We start from the raw sequence: 25083 nt of genomic DNA, 5'->3' as shown, positions 1-25083 counted from the left end.
TTATCGTAAAAATATTGATTATGAACTACGAGGTAAGATGGATTCTGGTTGATAGTGGGAGTTCTACTAATATCCTATTCTTTAAGGCTTTTGAATAGATGAAACTTGATTGAAAATAGCTCATCCCAACCGACATACCACTAGTCAATTTCAATGGAGGGAACATTCATCCAATTGTGAAGATCAGCCTACCAATAACAATGGGGACCACACCGAACATATTACTATCATAAAATAATTTCTTGTCATACAAGCACCATCACCATAATGTTATTTTGGGTTGCCCACTTTTGCACACCCTCTAAGTAGTTGTGTTGACCTACCACCTTTCCATGAAGTTCTCAATTGAGTGAGGAATTAATGTCATCTAGGGGATCAACTCAAGTCAAGGAAATACTATGTGGCAGCGTTAAAGGGAAAGGGAAAGTCATTCCTATCTATCAACCTAGACCTACCCGATCAGATCGATAACAATTGGGGATAGCCCATGGAGTAGGTGGTTTCAATGCCTCTTTCTAAAATCGACCCAAAGAAGAAGGTGCAAATTGGGTCACTACTTCAAGATCCCCTCTAAGGTGAACTAGTAAGTTTCATTTGTTTAAATTCTAAGGTTTTTGCACGGTTTTCCATTGATATGCTAGGAATCGACCCATCAATTATAAATCACTAGCTTAACATGGACCTAAGTTATAGACCTGTTAACAAGGAAAGGAGGAATTTTTCTCCAAACCGGTGGAAGGAAATTGACGAGGAGGTTGGAAAGCTATTAAATGCTAAATTTATACAAAAAATAAAGTACACGAATTGGATTGCCAGCGTAGTACTCATCAAGAAGAAAAATGGGAAGTGGCACATTTACATTGACAATATCAACCTAAATAAAGCCTATCTAAATGATAGCTTCTTGCTCCCACAGATAGATTAATTGGTAGACCCCACCTTGGGATTTGACTTCTTGTGCTTTATGGATGCCTTCTTAGGTTATAACTAGATCCTAATGCACATTGGCAATCAGGAAAAAAACTTCTTTTATTACTAAGACGGGCATGTATTATTACCAAGTTATGCCTTTCGACCTTAAGAATGCTAGGATTACCTACCAACGCCTTGTAAACAAGTCTTTTCATAATTTAATTGGAAAAATGTTGAAGTCTGTGCCAATGATATGGTAGCTAAAAGTAGGACTACTAATTCACAAATAGATGACCTTACTAAAATGTTAGTGTTAAGAAAATACTAATTGAAACTAAACCCAAACAAGTGTCTTTGGTGTCAGGAAAGTTTGTCAACTACATGGTAACTCGACATGGCATTGAAGCCAATTTGGAAAAGATCCAAGCTACTTCGGACAATGCAACCATCGAGGTCCATCAAGGAGGTCCAAAGACTCCCTAGCCGAATTTTGGCACTCAGCCATTTCATATCTAGGTTAGTAGGAAGATGCCTCCTTTTTTCCCAAGACATTAAAAAGGTGAAGAACTTCTAATGGACCAAGGAGTACCAACAAGCATTTGAGTAACTAAAGTAGTACCTTAGCTCGCCTCTACTGCTAATGAGGCCTGAACCTGGAGATGAACTCTATCTAAACTTGTTGGCTAGTGACGAAGTCATTAATTCAGCATTGGTTTGAACAAAGGAGAAAGTGCAGTGTCCTGTTTATTATGTAAGCAAGGCCTTACATGCGACTGAGACTACATATCCAAATATCAAAAAGCCTGCTTTCACTCTGATCATTTCAGCTTGGAAGTTGCAATCTTATTTCCAGGCCCATACCATCACTATACTCACCAACTAACCACTACACCAGATCTTGTAGAAACCCGAAGTGTCAAGAAGACTCACCAAATGAGCAATGGAACTCAACGAATTCAACATCCAATTTGAGTCACAACCTGTTATCAAAGCCCAGATCTTGGTATCATTGAGTATACTTTAACTTGGAAACACTACACTTGGATGAGCTACCTATTAGCTCAAAGGCATCCATCAGCATGTCACCCTTATTCAACTTGAAAGATGATCCACGGATTCTCTATATGGTTGTCTCATCTAATTAGAAGGGCAACGGAACAAGACTAATTCTGCTTGGACATGATGAAGTGAAGCTCGAGTACACCTTTAGATTTGGATTCAAAGCCTCAAACAACAAAGTTGAGTATCAAGTGTTGTTAGTAGGGTTATCATTGGCTAAAGAGGTTTGCATTAAGAATATAGAGGTTTGAAACAATTCTTATCTCGTCATCAATCAAGTCAACAAATGGTATAAAGCCTGAGAGCCAACCATGGTTAAGCATCTAGAAAAGGTGAAGTCTCTTTGATACTAGTCACCACTGAATTGAGTTGGATATATCCCATCATGGAGTACTTATGCCAAGGCACATTACCTGCCAACTGAGGAAAAGCTTCAAAGATCATACATCGATCTGTCTGCTACATCATCATAGGTGACCAGCTATATAGGAAGTCCTTCACTTTGCCTTACCTCAGATGCCTCCAACCTACCACAACAGACTATATGTTGAGAGAGATCCACAGAGAAATTTGTCGTGAATACTTCGGGGTTGGTCATTGGCTCAAAAAATGCTTCGGTAGGGGTACTACTGGCTCAACATTCGACAACTCTCCTACAAAAGGCAAAGCACGTCAAACCACATCACGAGGCAAGCCAACAACAAAAAATCTAAGTGTGGAAAGGTGACCTGCCCATTGGACTCGGACTGACCCAAATTAGTAGTTCCTTAGACAAGTACTCTTCGACCTATAACTTCTTGTCAACCTGGTCCTTAACTATCGACTTTACAGGCTTATCTAGGGCATCTTTGCCCAGGTCAGCAATAGCCACCCTCCACTTTGAGGTGAAGAGTGACCCCCCTTCGGTCATGATGTAAAAGAATTTTCATTTCCAATCTGGTGTCTTGGATGGAAGGTCATCTAATAACTTATGCTTAGAGCAGTAAGACAAGTAGAGAAACCCATCCTCATTAGACATCTTCCCTATTTGGCAGATCCCCACAAAAGGTCTTGATGTTTAGGGGGGAAGTTAAATTGATGGTAGACTGAGATTGATCAGTAACCTCATTGAGTTTGGGTGAAGCAAACCTAGGGTGATATCGTAGTAGTTGAGGACCATGGTCACTAGTGGGTGAAGGGGAAACTAAATTGTCTATGAAGGACTGCTCATATATGTAGACCTCGTTCTTGTCGTGATCCAAGGATGTACATCAAGACCCAAGAGGATGAAATCAAATCTCTCGGGAACATGGTATTGTCCCTAATTCGTTGGAGGTCGGCATGTGTTAGCTGAATTGAATGAAACTCGAATTTCTTCCTCGAAGATGGGGTCCTTCTATGGGAACCTCGATGCTCCTAGGTCCCTGGCTAGAACGCCAATACACTCCCCTCCCTCAAACTCAAAACTTGACATACTAAACGCCAATCCACAATTTTTTACGTCTGTGATAACTAGTTTTTGTGTGAGAAGTTTGCATGGAAAGCAACGTGATCTGTTAGACGGTCTCAAACCGGCAAACTAAAGTTGCATGTATTTGTAGCCTATCGGAAACCTAACAATCTAACGTTGAAGTGTCTGACAAGAACCACCATAAACTGATCTACTTCCTTCACTCAATCTATTCACCTCGAGCTCGGAAGTGAGAGAAATTGATGAGGGACGATTTTCCCTTCCAATTATACCCTACCATGTGGTGACGAAAACGCTTTATGGCACCTTGCTAGATCATCTTAGGAAGCCCGAGTTGATTCTGACCTTGCTTAAAAGACACCTTGATAGATTGGCTTACAAGTCCAAAGCATACATGTGATTTGGTCATATTGCGGTTTCAACCTACTCATCTGACTCGAGCAGCTCGTGATCTGAGGAACCTCTTCGACCTCAGTACATTTCCAACTTACATGGTGAGCTCTTTATTTTTTCCATGTTCGCAAGGAATAGCCAGCTGAAAGTGTACATGAGCACGACTTGGCAACGATAAGCCTGCTCACCCCCACTTCGTAGGGAAGTGGCTAAAGACACCCATAAATCTATATGTCTGTGTCCCAAAAACTACGAATGCATAGCCGTCAACCAACCAAACATGTTGGACACGTTTCAACCAAGCCTTGAGGTCTATATAAGGGTAAGCCTTCACCCTCCAAAGGTAGGCTTACGCATACACATACTTATTGATTTTTGCTCTTGTGCTTGATACCACCTCGAAGAGATAGACAATCACTAACTTAAGCATCATAGTTCCTTGCCTAGGACATCCCCCTAGCCATTTAACACCATTTTTGCAAATTTGCTACTAGAGTTTGTGCCCAAGCTCTAGATAATAGCCACTAGCCGGAATCTCTACTTTTGATCTCCATTATATATATATATATATACACATATGCATTATCAGATTTATTTTAATAATAAGATCGGATGGAGTTAAATCTACACCACTTTGATTGTTAATCAGATATACATTATAAAATTCTAACGTAATGCATATTGGGTGGCCATGCTTGATGGCCAATGCTATCAAACATGATTGCCAATCTTTTCACCTTGTCACTTATTCTTACTGTACTCGGGAAACAAAAATAAGTAAATAAGTGCCATCTTTTCACCTTGACAGTTATTTCTGGTATACAAAATTAAAATAATGCCTATTGATGAATAAATCAGGAAATGGCAGATGCAAACATGGCCAGGCTGAATGCATATTACTAGGCGAATATGGGCCGGTCTGTACTTTGGGCCTATGTTATCTAATAAATAAAAATTTAATATTTGTATAGATGAAAAAATATTGGCTAAGCTTTGGGCCAATATATAGAACTAATCATAAGGCATGGGTAAGAATGGCAATGGGATGAGGCGGGGACTGGGCTGGGGAACTCCCCATTTTTGTCCCCATCCCCGCCAATGGGGATAGGGATTTTCCTCGGTCTGGAATGGTTAGAGACAAATTCTTGCTCAACAGATCATGAGTGAACATGTTAGTGTTCTATACACATAAATTATGGGCCCCATGTGGGCCCAAGTGTACGAACACTGATGTGTTCACTACTGATTGGTTCCCCAACCAGAGAGTGTGTAAAGTTTTGTCTCTGGCCAATCCAATCCCAAATTCCCCATCCGTGTCCCCAATCCTTACCATTTTTTTTATGAGATCAAATTCACTTTATTTTTTGTTTTTACTTCGTTTCTAAACCTAATTATTAAAAGGGACATTTTTTGTCCTATTCAAGTGTTGGTAATTTTTCCTCCAGGTGGGAAGGTTATTTATCCACCTAGGAGATGAGTATCACTTACACAAGTAAGTGGTACTCAGGAAAATAAACTTTCTCTGATCCCCATTTAAATCTAAGAAAAGAACATGGGATTTTTTGTCAATGGGAACCAAAATCCCATTGATCAACTTTCCCCTCTCAAAATCCCAAAAAAGGATGCCCCCAAGGAGCAAGCACAACACTCTTAAGACAAGAAAACCATGATATGTCTTTAAAGTTACAAGAAAATCAAAAATCAACTGCAAATGGAACAAAAAATTCATTAACTAATTTTTTGTTTATGATATCAAATTCACTTTATCTTTTGTTTCAACCATATTTTTTAAAATATTTAACACAATTTGATTAACTAAAACATAAATGTTCAACATAAAGCCCAAGTTTTGGGTGCCAAGGCCTTAAACCTATTTATTAAAAACCTAAATTTCTATGGTTTGAAATTATATATAGAGTGGGGATCAAGGACCTCGAAAGGCATGGAATGCTTTTCCTGTTAAGGGGATGTGGAAATTTTTAGGTATCCAACCCTAATAGGATCCATTATTAAAACCCTATGGGGTTGGGTTTTGTCCTCAACATACATGATACTCGAACCTGATTATTTTTAAGATAAATATCCACATCCATTACTTGATTATAAACCCATGTATATATTATTATGGGAAAATCTGTGATGTCGGAACGACATGATATAGGAAAAGCTTCAACCAATCAAAATCTCCTATGAATTAATAAAAAACATCTGATTCATTACCACTTTTTGATACCATTTGATTGTTTATATATATGTTATTCTGGTATCATAGTCAAACCCTAAATATACTTTATATGTTTTGAGAATGGGAAGGGCAACTTTTACAGCTAAATTTTTATATTTTATTATAAAATAAAATTTATTTGCATACATATATAATACATAAATATATAATATAATATGTTATAATACATTATATAGTACATATATTATAATATATTATATTATTATATTGCGAGCCAGCCCCAACGTGAAGCCCCAACCCAGAATTTTGCGGGCTGGCTAGGCAAGTTTCCAGACCGGTCCAAGAATTATCAGCCCTAGCCCCTAGGGCCCCGCTTGATGGCCCAGGCTGTTCAACGTGACGACCAAATTTTTTTTTGTTCACATACCTACTTCATAAACGAAAATAAGCAAATGACTTAGGATTTCCGGTAGATAAGGGCAACTTTTTGTCTTTAATATCAATAAAAAGTAATATTTTTATATAATAACTAAAGTAGAATAGTTTTTCAAAAACAAAAAAATATTAATAAAGGGCATTAAACACTGTTGCTCATCTTCCTCCTCTCGCCGGTTTTGTTGAAACATCCTGATAGATTCATACATCGTAAAATCAACAGTAGCCGATAAGACATTGAGAATTATACTCTCTTTCGGCCCTGGTTCAGTTCCTTAGAGCGGGCCTTCTCAGCTTGACCTTCTACCTATATACAGGCCAAAATGGTGCAAGACTGACGGTAGCCGAAGTTTCTCAAAGTTTGGTTTCTTCATTTAATTACTGGATCGGAATTCACCGCTTCGCATCGCTTCACTACCAACAGGGAGAAATTTTGGAAACCAAGTTTGATGACAGAAGCTTGTCGCCAAGAAACCCGAGCTCTGTGCTCTCCCTCCAGTCAGCCATGGTGGTCCTATGTCTTCTTCCCACCATGATAAGGTCGTAGTCGTCCTCCAGAGGTCCAATTAGAGGAAGCACATGCCCCTCATCCGCCACGACCGATTCATGGTACAAGACAGATTGCTTGTTCATGCTCTTAAATTGAAATTCGAGCATAACTAACTCATCAACCTTCTTCTCAGCCTCATAATCGTCACTGTCGTCACTGTCGTTCGATAATCGGAAATGATGAAGGAAGATTTGGTCCGACCTCACAGTTATGCGACACGTGGCAAAAACAACAGCTCGGCAAAGAAGCAAGACTAAGGCGTGAACACCAAGGGGACACCAGCGGACCGAACTCCCTACTGAGGGTCCGAATTCACCCTTGGCCTAAATCCGGAAAGTAATCCGAACTGGCCAACCTTGTAACAGCTTGGGGTATACCTCGCCGAACTGGCCAACCTTGTAACAGTTCGGGATTCACCTCGCCGAACTGACCTGCCCTATAAATACCTCCGAACTCAAGACTTCGCCTCACTCACCACTCCGCATCACCTTCTGGGCACCAAAACCAAACAAGTTGTACCATGCCTGACACTAAGGAAGTCTATGCCCGAGGGCGCCGCCCCTGACTGACTTGGGATCTGACGCTTGGCGGCCGCACTCTAAATGGTCACCTGCCACCGCCACTGACACCGCCATCTCCAATTAGAGAGACGGTTAGGCAGTGACGGTTCTATCTCAACAGAAAGGACGACGGCCGAATTGACAAGCGCAAGGGTAATCATACCCGACCTGACAAGGGCCTCGGAGCGAGTGCGCGAAGTGATTATAAGAGCCCCCTGCCCCCCAACAAAGAAGGTATGCAAACTTTGCGCCATTTGGTTTTATCTTGCTTTTGAAGGATTCTAACTTAAGCTTCGAAGCCGTTACATCGGGTTCCCCCCGGAGCTTCCTCATCTCCTCCGTTTCAGGCTCCCTGCTATTCAGTTCAGGAGCAAGGTCGTTGACAGCTAAGACTGGCCAAATCGCGCATCATCAATTGGCGTCGTCTGTGGGAAAGCTTCAAAAAGCCTCCCTCCAAACTTCCATAACCCCTTTTCTTAAAAAAACCCAACACTCATGGCCTCCTCCAGCAACGTCGGACGTGGCACGGAGACAAACACCACCGGGGAACAACTTCAAGTCCCCGTGGTGTGCGTTGGACAGTTCACCATCCCCCTTTCGGTGGATGGGATCTCCAGCTTGAACGTGCCACAAGCAGTGGTGCCCGTAAACCTTCCTGCCACAAGCATCCCCTTTCCTCCCCCTATTGAGACAACCTTTACTGAACCGGCTGCCGTCCCCCTGGCAGCAAGCCAAAACCGGTTGGATGACCTGATGCAGTGCATGCGGGCAATGCAAGCCCAAATGCAATAGTTCCAGCAGCACCAGCTTCACCAGCACCAACTGCTGCACAACATCTCCCAGTATCACTATCAACAGCAGTTCCCCCAACTACCACTGAACCAACCACTACTTCCATCTCGCCACCCCGCTCTGAGGCCAGTCAAGGCCTCCCCGCAGGATGGACGCCCCCACCAGGGAAAGGCCTCCTGGCCCCAGAACCCCCTCAACAGCCAGGCCTCGTCCCCATGCTGAAAGAAAAAAACCACCCCCGCCTCGCAGCTTGCAGGCGGGTTGGGAACCTCGCCCGCGAGATCGGCACCTCGGTGCTCCAAGCCCGAGTTCCTGCTCATGGAAAACCGATTCGGCGCCCTAGCGGCAGACTACCAGCATTCCGGGCCCATCGAGCTCGGCAACACGGAGGCCAGCAGTGCCAGTACAAGGCCCACTCAACAACGAAGGCGTCAGCGAAGTCGCCGAACCGCCACCCATGTCTTGTCAGAGCTCAGAGGCAAAGAAGAGACGAGCTCGGACGAGGTAGGAGCTGCCCCGATTCTCTCGGTTCCTTCCCCCCTTGCATCAGAACACCTGGCGGTCCCCTTACTTAGAAATTTCAAGCTCCCACCTCTGGACAAGTACGACGGGACCTTTGACCCCAATGACCATGTTGACGCTTTCCAGTCCCAAATGCACATCGCCAAGGCCAGCGAATCGTGCATGTGCGTGGCCTTCACCACCACCCTCAGGGGGGTAGCCCGCACTTGGTATAGGAACTTGCCCCCCAGGTCGATAAAGTGTTGGGCCCAGTTCATGCAGGTCTTCACCGCACACTTTGTCACCAGCCAACGGTGCCCCATAACAGAGGAAAGCATCTTCGGAGTAGTCCAAAGGGAAGGAGAATCCATCTGGGGCTACATCAAGCAATTCAACGAAGCATGCTTGCAGATACCACGGTTGGACCCCGTAGTGCAGCTCGCGGCGGCCAAAAGAGGGGTAACGCACAAAGAGACCAAAGACCGAAGAGCCAATCTTCTTCACGGAGGACGACGCGCGAGGGGTCCGCTACCCCCATGATGACGTGCTTGTCATTAAACTAAGGATCAGCGACTTCGAGGTCAGACGCGTACTCGTAGATTCGGGCAGCTCAGCAGACATCCTCTTTAAATCACCATTTGACCAGCTACAGTTACAGAGGCGCGAGTTGAAGCCCGCGAACACTCCCCTGGTGGGTTTCAGCGGAGAGGAAGTCAGGCCCCTCGGAAAAATAACAGTACCTGTGGAAGTCGGCACATGGCCTTGTGCGGTTAGACTCAACCATGACTTCCTTGTGGTCGCGACCCCCTCCCCATACAATGCCATAATAGGGCGGCCGATCATGCATACATTACGGGCGGTGGTATCCACCTACTATTTGGCCATGAAGTTCCCTATGGACTTCGGTGTGGGAGTAGCGCGGGGCGACCAGCTCGAGTCCCGCAAGTGTTATGTTGCCGCCCTGAAGGGAAAATCCGAGGCGGCCGACGAACTCGAACTAGAGCGGCCTGCGGAGCAAGGTGAGGAACGAGCTTCGCCCACAGAGGAAACGGTCGCAATCCCGACTTCGGCTACGGACCCAGCTCGCACACTTCAGATCGGAGCTTCCGTCGAGGAACCCCTACGAACCGAACTGTCAGACCCGTTAGACAGAAGAAACGCAACTTAGGCCCAGAACGCTGGAGGGCGGTCGACGAGGAGGTCGAGAAGCTCCTCGCAGCAAACTTCATAAGGGAAGTCCATTACCCGAGCTGGGTGGCCAACCCGGTGTTGGTAAAAAAGGCAAACGGCAAGTGGCGCATGTGCGTCGACTACACCGACCTGAACCGAGCTTGCCCGAAAGATTGTTTCCCCCTCCCCATAATTGACCGCCTAGTGGACGCGACCTCGGGATATGAGTTGTTAAGCTTCCTGGATGCCTACTCGGGCTACAACCAAATCCGGATGGACCCATCCGATGAGGAAAAAACCTGCTTCATAACCGAGTTCGGCCTATATTGCTACAAGGTCATGCCCTTTGGATTAAAAAATACCGGGGCGACTTTCCAAAGGCTTGTAAATAGACTGTTTTGGCCCCTGATTGGCACGAAGATAGAGTGCTATGTAGACGACATGGTCGTCAAGACTCAGTTTTCACAAGAATTAATACAAGACTTGGATTCTGTCTTCCAAATCCTGCATCAGTTTAGCATGAAATTGAACCCAACAAATGTGTCTTCGGCGTTACCTCGGGCAAACTCCTAGGGTACATTGTCAATCGGTGCGGTATTGAGGCCAACCCAGACAAGATAAAAGCCATTCTAGATATGAGACCACCTCGGAAAGTAAAAGAAGTTCAGAGGCTAAACGGCCGCATAGCCGCTCTAAACCGCTTCATGTCCAAATCGGTAGACCGTTGCCTACCTTTCTTCAAAGCAATCAAAGGAAAAGGGTTCGAGTGGACCCAGGACTGCCAACTCGCATTTGACGAGCTAAAAGGTTACCTCACTAGTGTGCCGACCTTAGCCCGACCTGAGGAGGGTGTGGTCTTAGAACTGTACCTCTCGGCAAGCGACGAGGTGGTCAGTTCGGTACTAATAAAAGAAATAGACCGGGTCCAGCGACCCATCTATTATGTTAGTAAAATTTTGCAGGGAGCAGAGACAAGGTACCCGTAGATAGAAAAGCTAGCATATGCACTGGTGATAGTAGCTCGGAAACTCCACCCATACTTCCAGGCTCACACCGTCATCATCCTGACTGACAAACCTCTGAGACAAGTTTTACTCAAACCTGAGGTTTCCGGTCGACTGACGAAATGGGCCATCGAACTCAGCGAGTACGACCTCCAGTACAAGCCAAGAACTGCTATTAAGGCCCAAGCTTAGGCAGATTTTATCGTCGAGTGCACTTTCAGCCACAAAGCCCTGCAAGTCTAGCCTGAGGTCCCCAGTTCGGGCGAACCCGGAGCTCCCGAGCCAATAGAGTCTGAACCCCGTGAAGTAGCAGCCAGTGTGGCATCTCTCCTGGTTAGGCGAAACGCGAACTGGGATGAGGAGCCCTGGATCCTTCACGTGGATGGTTCCTCGAACCGGCAAGGCAGCGGAGCTGGAATAGTCTTATGCGGCCCGGGCGGCACAAAATTAGAATACGCACTACGCTTTGAGTTCGTGGCATCCAACAACGAGGCAGAGTTCGAAGCACTGATAGCTGGGCTGGACCTAGCGCGAAAGGTAAAGGCAAAACACTTGATCATCTGCAGCGACTCCCAGCTCGTGGTCAACCAAATTACGGGCGAGTATGAAGCACGCGAGCTCTCCATGATCGCATATTTGGCAAAAGTAAAAGAGGCCCTGCTCAACTTCCAGTCACACTTCATCAGGCAAATCCCGAGGTCAAAGAACACTGAGACCGACGCTCTGTCCCGGTTAGCCAGCACAAGTCACAACAACATGAGAACTGTGTACATAGAGGGCTTACCTCGGCCTAGTATTCTCGGGGGGACAGAGGAGGTCGCTCCCGTCCTGGAAGCAGAGCCGAGCTGGATTGACCCACTCGCGAGCTTCTTGATAGACGGAACCCTCCCTGCAGAACGCAATGCGGCCAAGAGGGTGCAGCGCCAGGCAGCCAAATACGTCATAATAGACGAACGGTTATACCGACGGTCCTACACGCTCCCCTACTTGCGTTGCCTGCGACCTGCCGAAGCCGAGTTCATACTCCACGACACTCACGAAGGCCTATGCGGCGGACACTTACGGGGCAGAGCACTCGCCCAAAAAGCACTTCGACAAGGATACTACTGGCCAACGATGAAGGTAGAAGCTGTCGAGCTCGTCAGAAAATGCGACAAGTGTCAGAAGCACGCCAATATCCACCGTCAACCTGCCTCCGACCTCAAATACCTCGCCAGCCCGTGGCCCTTTGCACAATGGGGCATCGACCTCTTGGGGCCATTCCCACCAGCAACAGGTGGAAGAAAATTCCTAGTAGTCGCAGTAGATTACTTTACGAAGTGGATAGAAGCCGAACCTCTAGCAACTATTACGGCCCGAAACATACAGACCTTCTTTTGGAAGAACATAGTATGTCGCTTCGGGTTACCTCGGGTACTAATTTCTGACAACAGCAAGCAGTTCGAGGATATCAAGTTCCAAGAGTGGTGCCAGAACATGGGGATTCGACAAAACTTCACATCACTCGCGCACCCGCAGGCAAATGGTCAGACGGAAGTAATGAACAGAGCCATCCTGCGCGGACTGAAAGCACGTCTGGATCGAGCTAAGGGATTGTGGGCCGAAGAGCTACCAAGTGTCTTGTGGGCTCACCGAACTACAGAAAAAACCGCCACGGGAGAAACCCCCTTCAACCTCACCTACGGCACTGAAGCAGTGATCCTGGCGGAAATCGAAGTACCAACATTGCGACTAGAAACATACAACGATCGGACAAACGGAGATGAGTTACGTACCAACCTTGACCTATTGGACGAGGTAAGGGACCTCGCGCACATCCGGATAGCATCATACCAGCAGTAGGTAGCTCGCTACTACAATGCCAGAGTAAAGCAACGAAGCTTCCGAGTCGGCGACCTGGTCCTTCGTAAGATTATGGTGCCCGAACCCGGCGTGGGAAAACTTGGACCAAACTGGGAAGGGCCCTATAAAGTAAAGAGAGCGCTCAAGGGGCCATACGAACTCAAAACCTTGGAAGGCAAACAAGTACCTCGAGCGTGGAACATCGTGAACTTAAGGCGACAATACCTATAAACCGCCAAGCGAAGTGGACGAAATCAGGTCCTATGGGCCACGATGCAGAGCCAAGAGGAACCTCAGCGTAAACAAGCAAAGAAAAGTCAAGCATATTATCAGCTCGGCAAAAAATCAGTTCCTGCAAAAGCCTTCGCGGCAAAACAGGTCGCGGAAGTATAATAACCCGGACAAGAAAGTGGCGTATTCAATTCGACAAAGAATCAGTTCTTGGAAAAGGAACACGGGCAAAAAGATTATCTATTCCGTTGCAAGAAACAGGAGTACATTGGCCATCAGAAGGCACTTCAAAAAAAAAAAAAAGATTATCTTTACATGCCCGGAGCTACTTCTTCGCCATCAGAAGGCACTTCAACAACACCCGAAGGCCCTGCCTCTCCTTCAGAGTTCGGCTCGCCATCGGCAGCATTGGCCATCTCCTGAGTTATACGCGAAGTGGATATGGCGCTAACATCGAGGTCGGGATACGTGTTCCGGATCATCCACCTGCTCAATTTGAACCCCCTTCTGTAAGAATCCACCATCATATCATCAAAATGCGGAGAGGCAATGTAGTCTTCAACGGCCTTCTTCTTGGCGTCTTCAATGCCTTGGGAAAAAATCTGTGTTCTCTCCTTGATGTCCTCCTGAAGATATTCGACTTGATGCTGCAAATCCAACTTCAAGTCCACCATGTGCTTGACAACTACCCCCATGGCCTCGACGTCACGCTGAGACCTTGCCTGCCTAGTCATTGCGACGCGAGCAGCCTCTTCGGCAGCATAAGCGGCCACCTCAGCAGCTCGGGTATTCGCCTCTGCAGCATGGAAAGCTTCTTCAGCAGCATGAGCAGCAGCCTCAGCAGCTCACGCCTGTCGCAAGCTCCTCTCCACTTGGGCTGCTAAGGCATGAATTGAAGAATTCACCTACCAAAAGAAGCAAGTGAGCAATAACAACAAAAGCGATAGAAAATGAAAAAGGCAGACGGAATCTGACTTACCACCATAGCATGCGTTACGGCACGGCAGGCGACCTGATTCAAAGGAAGATCGGTCCACGCTGTGATCTCCTCAGGGAAAGTAGCCTCCCTACTCTTCTGAAGAGCGTAGTTCAGCGTCAACACGCTCCTGAACTCCCCTTGAGCTCCCGAACCCGAGGGCCCAGCCCACGTATGAGCGGACCCAGAGTGAGCAGGAGCACTTGAGTATGCAGGAGCACCCGTATGAGTGGTCTCAGTGTAAGGCGCCCCGACAGTTTCATGCATCGGTGGAGTCACCTCGGGCTCCCTGGGCAGATCCTCCAGCGTGTGGTCTGGAACTTGGGGCTCCTCATCCAGGGGCAGCTCGGTATGAGTTCGCTTGGCGACCCGCTTCCTCCTCTTCATACCTTGGAACAGACGCCCCCCATGAGTTCTCTCCGCGTCCATCACACCTGCAGAAACGAGTTCGACATTAGAAAAAATGAAGGAACAAAGCAAGCAAGAAACCGCATAGCTAGAAACCTACCCGAACTCAGGCCAGCCGCAATAAGCTTGGCCTCCATTAAGTAGTGATGGCACTTTAAACCTTGTCGTGCCCATTGCCGGAGGCCCTTCACCGTCTCTTTATCGAGAGTAACACCTGAATCAGGAGAGGCCTCACCCCACCCGGTCTGAAAGGATCATCCTTGTGCATTTCGAACACCGAAGTAGTTCCGCTTCCACGCCGGGACCTTGTTAGGAAGATCGTGCAGAAGCTTAAAGCCCTGGCGAGGAGAAAGGTAATACGCCCGTCTTCCCCTAGGAAGAGAACCCGCCTGTCTCTTGAGCATCAAGATGGAGGAGAATATCTCTAAGTCTAAGGGGAAATTCTGCTCGCAAAAAAGGGAAACTGTACCTACCAGGTTCCGAATAGAGTTCGGATGAAGTTGGCCAATGGTGACACCGAAGTGGTTTATGACTTTGACAAGAAGGGGGTGGAAAGGAAGTCGCAACCCCGCCGTGAGCTGCTCCCGAAAAATCATGATCTCATTAGGACCGTGTTCCCAAGGAAAGCTATCCGAAGGAATAAAATATGTATACCCCCCAGGAAGGTTGTAAGACATAAGTATAGATTGAAGCCCCTCAGGCGTCATGGTCGAGGGACCAAACCTGTCTAGCATCCGACCTCAGCGAGAGGTAGACACCAAACTGCCCGAAGCGGCTCGACCTACTGGTTCATAGTCCTCAGGTTCCACCTCAGGATCACTGAGGTAGTCGGGGGATACGGCTCGATTTGTAGAACCTACGTCAGCCCTACTTGAAGAGTCGTCTGAGCTATCAAAGCTAGACATTGAGGAAAAGAGGCGGATTCAGGAAGGTACTCACCGAAAGAAAGTTTTGAAGGCTCCGGAGACAGGAACAAGCCAAAAAGAACCTTGGAGGCTGTGTAACCAGCCTAGACGCGAGCTGAAAAGTTGGACGCGAGCTCAGTAGGCAAACCGCAGAAGTGACAAATCGGTTGGGGTCCCCCACTATTTATAGCTACAGTAACTAAGAACCGACCGTGCAGATCAAAGACGATCCGACGGCCCACATTTGCGTAGACTGCACGTCCCATGAGGTCGAGGCGTGATTGGCGCACGTCTTTCCGAAAAGAGCAAAACGTCAGCGCACGTCTTCTTGAAACCGACGTCGCGCCGACTGCGTCGCACGTCTCCCTGACAGCCGCCCGCGCACGTACAACAGTGGCACGAATTTTTGAAATTCAAAACGCGTGGTCACAACTATCAACATTTATGAGTACTAGGCATGTTTCCCGCCTTCTTGGAAATCGAAGAACCCTGGCAAAAGCAACTCGTGCAATCAGGATTCGAAGGACGAGTTGCTTTTGGCGGCCGTCCTTCGAATCCTACCACCGGACTCTAAATGGCCACCTACCACCGCCACTGACACCGCCATCTCCAGTTAGAGAGACAGTTAGGCAGTGACAGTTCTGTCCCAACAGAAAGGACGACAACCGAATTGACAAGCGCAAGGATAATCGTACCCGACCTGACAAGGGCCTCGGAGCGAGTGCGCGAAGTGATTATAAGAGACCCTTGCCCCCCAACAAAGAAGGTATGCAAACTTTGCACCATCTGGTTTTATCTTGCTTTTGAAGGATTCTAACTTAAGCTTCGGAGCCGTTACACCGGGTTCCCCCCGGAGCTTCCTCATCTCCTCCGTTTCAGGCTCCCTGCTATTCAGTTCAGGAGCAAGGTCGTTGACAGCTAAGACCGGCCGGATCGCGCATCATCAGGAACCTTATCACGGTGATGCTCACACCCGGATGATATGACATGCGGTTGGCATAAGCTAGTGTCTCACGGTCGTTGGCTCCGCCTAAGAAATAAGAATATCAGCAATGCCTTATAGGAGAAGTGCTGGCTAAGCACGGCGGGCCGCCGGTAATCGTGGTCGACGAGGATCCCCACCGAGCAAGGTGCACCGACGAGTACGTTTAGGTTAAGGTTAGACAAAGCACTGCCCCTCCCAGCAGCCATGTTGGAATAGTTCTTGCGAAAAGGATTTGAAGGGATTGCCTCCGAACCAGATGCTTCCGGAATAAATCAGGGCTTTTGGTTCACATACGACTTCATGTATATCTATTTCCGAAATATTCATTCCATGGACGAAGGGTTTATTGTGGGTCGACATTCTCTCCCTCTGCTCGCCTTCGCCCCTCAGGTGATGCACAAGAGAGAGGAGAGAGAGATTATTGGATTAATGGAGGAGAAGTGGGTAGAGGAACAGCGTTTGATCGGTCCGGTAGAAGATTGATGGGTGAAAGTGTCGCCGGAGGTGGGCGGAGGCATATCGGAGGTGGCGGCAGCCGATTCTGATGAATAAGCTATAAGAAAAAGATGATGAACAGTAATTTTATTCTTTTCTGATATTATTTTTAAAAAGTTAATTTCTTTTTAAAATTTTATTAAATTTTTTAAGACCCAAAAATTGCCCTTATACGCTATAATCCCAATAACTTATGACTTATAACTGCCATGTTAAACGTATGCCATTTATTTTGACAGTTATTTCTGTTATACAAAAACAAATTTACGCCTATTGGTGAATAAATAAAGAAATGCCAGATGTAAATTTCTCGCCAAAATCTCCACTGCTAGCCCGTCTATTACCAATCTCTCAACTCTATCGTCAGCTACTATAGACCCTACCAGCACAGCCGTTAAATCAGAACATCCTATCTTCCTCTTGGTACATGCACAGGACGATAGATCCCAATCCAATGGTTCTCAAAAGGGAACACCGTTTCTTAAACCGCGTGCGTTTCTAGAACCTTTTCCGCTTCTGAAATTTCTTGATAAATATCTAGGAGTCTTCGTCTTCATTTCTGAAAAAGATAGATCGTCCAAAGTTCGGCCGGGCGATCGACCAAGTTTCATGGCGAAGACCCAGCGGAATCCGACGGATGGGTCTTTGAATCGAGAACTGATTCTTTTATCCGAGGATATTGATCCTTTCTACTCATCTTCATCCCGTCTGATTTTTATTTCCTTCTATTCAAATCGAAGAGAGGTTGTTTCTTGGAGACCCTTCGATTGAAGATTTACAGGATTCAGGAGGTTTTCTTGTGATTTGTTGCGATTTCTAATTTCTGACGTTTCATTGCATTGCATTTTCTCGATAACTATTCCTGAATCTCTCTTTGTAAACAGTTTTTTCAGGAACTTTTGAATCCTGATTCAAAGAGCAGAGAAACAAAGAACGACTGAAGTAAAGATTGAATCTCTCATTATCTACAGGAAGTCTCAACTTTTTCTTTCTTTTCTTGAAATTTCGTTTCTTTTTCTTTTAATTCCACATCAAATTCATCTCACGCCAACTACAAGCGAGAGATGTTTGGAATTCCAAGACGTCTCCCGCCAAGTTATGCCTTTCTCATCCCAAAGACGTCTGGACGTTCGGATTTCCAAGACGTTGGGCTTTCTCATCGGAGAAAACCTTCTCAAAATTCTTCTCTCCTAAATACTTTTCTCATTCATCAGATTTCTCACCTTAGAAACCTTTCATCTTAGAACCTCAGCCATTAAATCTCTTTATTCTCAGGTTAGTCTCATTTTCTTTTCTTTTTTTTTTTTTCAGTTTCATTGAAGCTCTTCATTTTCGAGGTTGCAGCTTCGTTTTGTTTATTTCTTTCTTCAGGTTAGTTTAAAGGAGTGGATCAAAGCCAAACCTTTCTCAAAGATTTATACACAAAGTTCGATTATTTTCAGGTTGAAGCTCTTCATTTTCAAGTTCCATGGTTGCAGCTTCATTTTGTTTATTTCTTTATTTCAGGTTCGTTTATTTTTCATTACGGTTTTTTATTCTTTTTTTTTTCTTTTTACATCAGGTGTGGAGTGGGCAAGGCTTGGGCAACCGATTTTAGCGTCTGAGTTTGCTATTTGCATCTTCTGCTGTTGTATTTGAAGTGAACGAAAACCCGGGTACAAATTGCAATTTCTTCACATTTTTTTCACGATTCCAAAGATTGATTCTATCATTAGACAACGTGTTTATGTGATTAGAAATTGAAAATCAAAAAAAAAAAAATCATGAAAAAATGAAAAAAAAAACTATTCGGGTTTTCATAAGACCCGTTTTCTCGACAGGGTAAAGAACATAAAACGGGTCAACGCAGACCCGTGTTCAATAATGTCAGTCGCGTATTAATATAACGAAAACTAATTTATCTATAAATGTCTCTAAATTATTTAAATAACAATTATTTTTGAAAAAACTAATAAATAATAATAATAATAATAATAAATATAAATATAATAATAATAACAGTAGGGGTTCAACCAATATCATAAAAGAGGCCCATCAAGTGTTATTCATCAAATTCACGGGGTGCAAAAACCAAATCGAAACCAAATTATAGACAAACTGAAATAATCAAAACCAAAATTTGCAGTTTGGGTTATTTTAGTCAAATAAGCCCATGAATTTTGATAAATGCCACGTTATTGGTCACCTTCTTTGTGATAACTGTTGATTGGCTACAAGTTTTTGGGTTTAAACCTCCCTTAGTTTACTTCTAAATAATGAAACATCTCCTATATTTTTAAATAGCAACAACCTCCCCTCCGTTAACAATCTTTTTACATTCATTTAAGACTTCATTTGCCGGTTAATTTTTTTTAAAAAACCAATATTACCCTTCGTCATCCTTTTGCCTTTAATTCTTGTGTCTACCTATATCTGGGTGAAAACCTCCCCAAGTATTATTTTCATGTTTTGATTCTTTGAAAGTCCGAATAACGGATTCATCTTATTCCTATTCCAACAAGTTAATTTTCAGTTGTCATAAAAAGTAATAGAAAAATCTTTCTTTCTAGAGGTGAAATGTTGGCTTGTACTCCAAATTACATTTTGCGGCCATGACTTTGATGAACACAGTCCCTTTAGTTACTGGAGTTTATGAGCTCTGTACCAGCCCATGTATGAGGGTTTCATCTTATACCAAGAGAATTTCCCTGGCTATAGAGATTTATTAAACTAAACCATAATAATGGGTGGTTGTGTATGAACGCCAAGTAAAATAATTAGACCTAGAAGCATATTGTGGCAGATCTAACAGATGCCATGGAAAGATTTCACATTCTTGTGTTTACAAATTTTGTATGGTTTCATCATGTGACTTTCCTGATACTCAATTTTGTATGGTTTCTACCATCTCTTACCCTTTTACGATTTGAAACAGAAAAAAAAAAAAAAAACTTATTTTAATTTCTACCGGTGGTATTATCAAGGGTAAAATTCTCTTCCTTTCCCACCTTCATGTATAGGTTGTGTTTGGTTGCAATGCAAACGTAAATATCTATATTGCATATTTACCCTTTTTTCTAGCTCATGAATGCAAATACCATTCACGTTTTAAATTGTTTTTGCACTCATCTTGTTTGTTTGAAATCGGTACAAAGTGTGGGGACTGTGTGCCTATCATTAAATGCTCCAACTATCTTATGTTCTAATGCCTTAATTTTGATCAACAAGTTAATTATTAAAACAACATAAAATTGTATCCAAAAAATAGTCATAATAATCCTCTCTTTTTAGAGTACAAAAATGTTAGAAAGTATATTTTTGATCTAATAATCATTACTTTTTTTACCCATCAAACAAACACTCACAGACGTGATATCCAAAAATTCTATTTACATGAAAAATAGTAAAACATAGACAACTTTCTTTTATTACAAAATACAGATTAAGTGAACATCTAAAATGGGAACTGATTTACATGAAAGAATCCTTTATTTGCAGATATAAGAATCTAATTCATCCACAGAACCATCCTGTCTTGTTTCTTTCCTTTAAGTTATAGTTGAATGGGTTGTTTTAAAATTTTAAACAATGATGAAGGACAATAAAAATATTTTTATTGATTCTGTTAAATATAACGGTATCTTAATTCAAGAGGGGAGGCTTAAATCCTCTCAGAAATTAGAGGGAGGGGTATAAGTATTTAACATAAAACTTGGGAAAGGTTTAAGTCTTTTACCCTAAGCTCATGTCTTTCTCGTATCATTTCCCTAACAATAATAATAATTATTTAGATAATTGGACCAGACTAACAGGTTGAACTATGACCCACTTGACTAGTTAAGTCATAGCTCTAAAATTGGAATGTCCAAAAGACTGCCCAAAACCATTGACTTAACGAGTCGAACAGAAAAATTAATCAACTTATCCCGATTTTAAAAAATAGGCTGTTTTTTAATTTTTTATAACATAAGTGCTAAAGTATTTAATTTTTTTAATATAAAAAAGCAATTCACAACTAATATATTTAGTAACTTTTCATTTAAACATTCTTATAATAAATCTCAATATTTGAAGAATATTTATTAGGATTATCAATTACTTAAATTAAAGCAATTAGTAATTTAAATATTGTTTAAAATAGTAATTATTTTGATTTGTTTGAAATCTAAATTACCTTATTTAATTAGAAATAAATTATTTTATTACAAAAACACTATTATTTCACTTTTAAAATAAATAACACTATTTCAAAAATAATACATAAATAATAAAAAAGCACAAAAAAATAGAATAGAATTACTAACTTATAAAAAACTAAATATTTTTTTTAAATAGAATAATATACTAAACAATATAACTAATGATAGGTAATATTACTTTAAAGTATTGATTGCTTAAATAAGTATTACACTGTTTTATCATTCCAACAAAAAGTATCACTGTTTTTGTAATTTAATTTAATATCAGAAAAAAATAAAATGCAAAAATAATAATTACTTCAAAGTATTAATTGTAATACTTAATAATTATCTATAAAATTTACAAAGATTAAAAATATTTTAAATATTTATATAGTTTACAAATAATTATTTAAAAAATAATTCTACCTGTTAGTTTTCTTGCACATGGTATCAGTTTATAACATTATGAGAAACATAAAAAAAAATGTCTACTCTTATCGCACGTACGGTCCCCGTCTAATCTTAATTTCCTTCTGTTCAAATAATTTCTTGGAGACCCTTCGATTGAAAACTTGTAGGATTGAGAGAGTCTTTCTTGTGATTTGATGCAGTCTCCAATTGTCTGATGAGGATTGCGTTGCATGTTCTCAAGAACTGTTCCTGAAACAATTCTGCACCAGTCCAGATCTCTGCTTTGTTTCCTTCACCGGCTCCGAGAAAAACATCAATCCGAGAATGGGGAAAAGTCAGTGCCCGGAAGCGATAGGCACGGCAACGGCCGATTGCGCCGTGCTATGCTGTTGTTGCCCTTGCGGATTCGTGAATCTTATCCTCATGGCTCTCTACAAAATACCAGCTGGGTTGTGCCGGAAAGCATTTAGAAAGAGAAGGAAGAAGTTGCCTTACTGGCGGGGATACACCCGCAGCCCCGACATAGACGAGATGCCGATACGCTCCGAAACCGACAATTTGCACAGATCGGAAGATGAAAAGTGGGATGCCCAACTGGATAAGGAAATCGATACGATATTTGGCAACTCGGGCTTTTGGAGGAGGGAATCTAGATCTGCTCCCAACAGAAGGTCCCAACAAATAGACCCAACAACCTTTTCAGTCGTGCATCATTGAGAACATCACATCAATCTCCCTTGCTTGTTGTCTTTACAAGATGTTAGCGGTCTACAACAGTTGTAATGGCTGAATACTTAGTAAGAAATATATATTGCTATTGGCTTTGTGTGAGAAATCAGCTATTCCCATTGGAGTAGCGCACTACAAAATAAACCAGCAAAAGTGGCAGTTTAGAGCCCGCGACCAGGTTTTCCACAATGGCATCTTCCTCTTCTGCATCCATAGCTTCAATGGTGGGAATTGGTTGCACAGGATTGGAGTTTCCACACTTTTGATTTCTTCATATTGTAAACTAGTTTCAGTTTTTTCAACTGTTTATGAGGATCTTTTCTTCAGAACCAAGTGATGACCCTTATATCTTACCATAACACCTATTAAATTTCTCTAAGTTTGACAAAACAAAGCACCATAAGCTGATTGTTTGAAAAAAAAAAATCCTGAACCAGTTCCCTATCACCATTACAGATAGTGAAAGATAGAGTCCTATAGCATCTCTTAGTTTTGTATCCTTGTGTTGAGATTACTTGCTACACCTCTACATTGCTCTAGAAACTGAAGTATTTTACATAAAATTGTAATACTTGATGCTCAAAGAATCATTCTGCATTTGGAACACAAGTATAGGTAATGGCTTGGCATCAGCCATGCAATAAGTTTTACATAGTATAGAGGTATTGTTGCCTAGGATTGGCCTGGCGTTGACTTTAGGCATTCCTTGAAATGCCTGTATGTTCTGCTAACAGCCTGTGTGCAATTATCATTGCTCCAAGTATTGTTGCTGTCAAAGCCGCAGGTCTCTTTGATTATTTTGTGGGTTTCATCAGATACCACAGCATGACTCCCAGCGTAATCCACTAATCCTCACCAGTCATCGGCATCAAATGTTTTAGGATTTCCCAACTGTGACTCGGTCATGATTAATTAGTATGAAAAACCATAGCCACAAAACTCTATGATAATAGTTAGAATTCAAGGAAGGTTAGAAAGAATGCATTATTGAATGTGATAATTACATCATATTTATATATTAAAATAAAGATCAAATATATTCAAATTTAAACTCTTAGACTCTATTTAAGACTCTATGTAATCTATCTTAATTCATCTCAAACTTTATCATAACATAACAAATTCTATCTTACTAAGAACTCTTAATCACCCTTATCATAACAGCACATACATCAAACCTTATCTTAATTCTCTAACACCCCCCTCAAATACATGGGGATTAGAAATCTTCATTGTGTTTGATCACAAATGGCTACAATATGATGATAGTTGCGAGGATGTGACATGTAGATGATGAAAAGGTGATCTTGATGGTGTCCTATTGGGAAAATGATGACAACCTTGCTGGAATAATGATGATGACATGATGACCAGTTGGCCTAATGAGAACCTGTTACTTTTTTTTAGGGATCTTCCAACAAAAAACAAGACCTCAATGGGTCAATTCAAATGCACCGATGGGCTGACTTCTTAAGCCAATACAAAATGAGCTACAACGGGCCAATGTGAAAAATGCCAACAACGACCAATAAAGACCTCAATGAGTCAATCCAAATGCCTCGATGGGCTGGTTTCTTAAGCTAATACAAAGTGGGTCACAATGGGCCAATCTGAAAAAAGGGCTAACAATGGCCACTAAAGACATCAATGGGTCAAAGAAATGCCTCAATAGGTTTTTTTTTTTTTTTTTTAACACAAAAAGTTTATTAAAACTAAAGAGAGTAAAACACGCCTGAAAAAAGAATACGAGATCAGATAGAAGAAGGATTTTGTTTTTTGTGTCTAGGCTCCAGACTCGTAATCATACCCATATTATCAGTGTTCTCAACTGCCAACCCTCAATCTCACTGTAGCGTCACCGGCGTCGATAACTCTAGTGAGGCCTCAATACTTTGGAGTCCGCATGGGTAGTTTCAAGTAGACCATGTTTCATGCCTCATAATCCCATAGAAAGGAGGTATTGTGGACCCACCTATTTTTTTCGTAAAAGATTGTGCACTGCCACCAAACTTGCGGTTACTGAACACATAATCATTTTCACATAGGTTGAAGCAACCAATACCTTGAAACACTTCATTATATAATGTGCTACTCCAGGACATGATTGGTTGAGGATATGGCTGTACACTAGGAACAACATTTTTATTACAGATGAAAGTGACAAATAGTGTCCCATGATCAACAATGATGGTACCTCCACCGCTAAACCTTCTTACAACAGGAACCTGATCTAACTTCAAGAAGCTCAGAGGGTTTCCCTAAAATCCCCATGACAATGGTGGGAATATTTGTTCCATCATTGATGATACACCAATTCTCTGAAGAGGTCCGAAGAAGCTGTTCCTCCAAGTATAGTTGATGTAGAATGGGTGCTCCTTTAAATCTTACAATATTCATCAGTGGAAGGCCAATGCTTCTAGCTTGAGATATAGTACTCATTGAGTAGTAGGATTCAGTCAGATCAACTTACTATCAGCTGAAGAATCCATGGAAAGTCCTTCCAACAATAGAGGCAACCATAAATGTCCCAGTTGAGTATCAGGCCTTCTCTTACTACTTTGTCACAGAATGGACTAAAGAACGAACTATGCTCGTATTCACTGGCAAATCTCCAACAAATTCAATTTTGGGATCTCTCAAACAAAGTTGGTAAGAGTTTCGGTTCTCTGAGTTGAGAAGATTCAACATCGAACAACACGAAGTTGAAAAGAATCTCGGTTGTCTTTCCTTACTTTGTCGTCCAAAATAATAATAAAAATAAAAAAAAAAAAAAAAACTAGAAGTTGAGCATATGGGTGAATGCGAGAAACGCAACCAAAGTAAAAGTGAAAGTAGAACTAAAATAGAATTGACTATAATAAGAAATATGAATGGAAAATTAAATTAAACAAGAAGACTAAAAAGAAAGGGTGGGTAGGATTCTGGCCACC

The 25083-nt window shown here is 42.8% G+C and overlaps 1 protein-coding gene, 1 long non-coding RNA gene and 1 pseudogene across 2 annotated transcripts; 1 reads left to right on the top strand and 2 right to left on the bottom strand.

Annotated features, from left to right (window-relative positions):
- Nucleotides 1-13211: 13211 nt before the first annotated feature.
- On the bottom strand, nucleotides 13212-16929 carry LOC148871424 (uncharacterized). Its single transcript, XM_088972739.1, has 3 exons — nucleotides 14569-16929; nucleotides 14064-14494; nucleotides 13212-13989 (listed from the first exon to the last, which is right to left on the bottom strand). Exons 1-3 carry the CDS (start codon nucleotides 14603-14605, stop codon nucleotides 13930-13932), a joined length of 528 nt encoding a protein of 175 aa, XP_088828865.1. The 5' UTR covers nucleotides 14606-16929; the 3' UTR covers nucleotides 13212-13929.
- Nucleotides 16930-17173: 244 nt separating this feature from the next.
- LOC148871423 (uncharacterized) lies at nucleotides 17174-22486 on the top strand. Its single transcript, XR_016107894.1, has 5 exons — nucleotides 17174-17644; nucleotides 17738-18128; nucleotides 18225-18295; nucleotides 18415-18508; nucleotides 21625-22486. It is a non-coding gene; the product is annotated as an uncharacterized LOC148871423 (long non-coding RNA).
- Nucleotides 22487-24037: 1551 nt separating this feature from the next.
- On the bottom strand, nucleotides 24038-24664 carry LOC148871422 (uncharacterized; annotated as a pseudogene).
- Nucleotides 24665-25083: the final 419 nt, after the last annotated feature.

The sequence above is a fragment of the Nelumbo lutea genome, chromosome 2 (assembly GCF_056320005.1).
Source record: "Nelumbo lutea isolate HS-2025 chromosome 2, American lotus-T2T, whole genome shotgun sequence".
Taxonomy (NCBI): domain Eukaryota; kingdom Viridiplantae; phylum Streptophyta; class Magnoliopsida; order Proteales; family Nelumbonaceae; genus Nelumbo; species Nelumbo lutea.
This window is presented reverse-complemented; position numbering and strand designations above follow the sequence as displayed.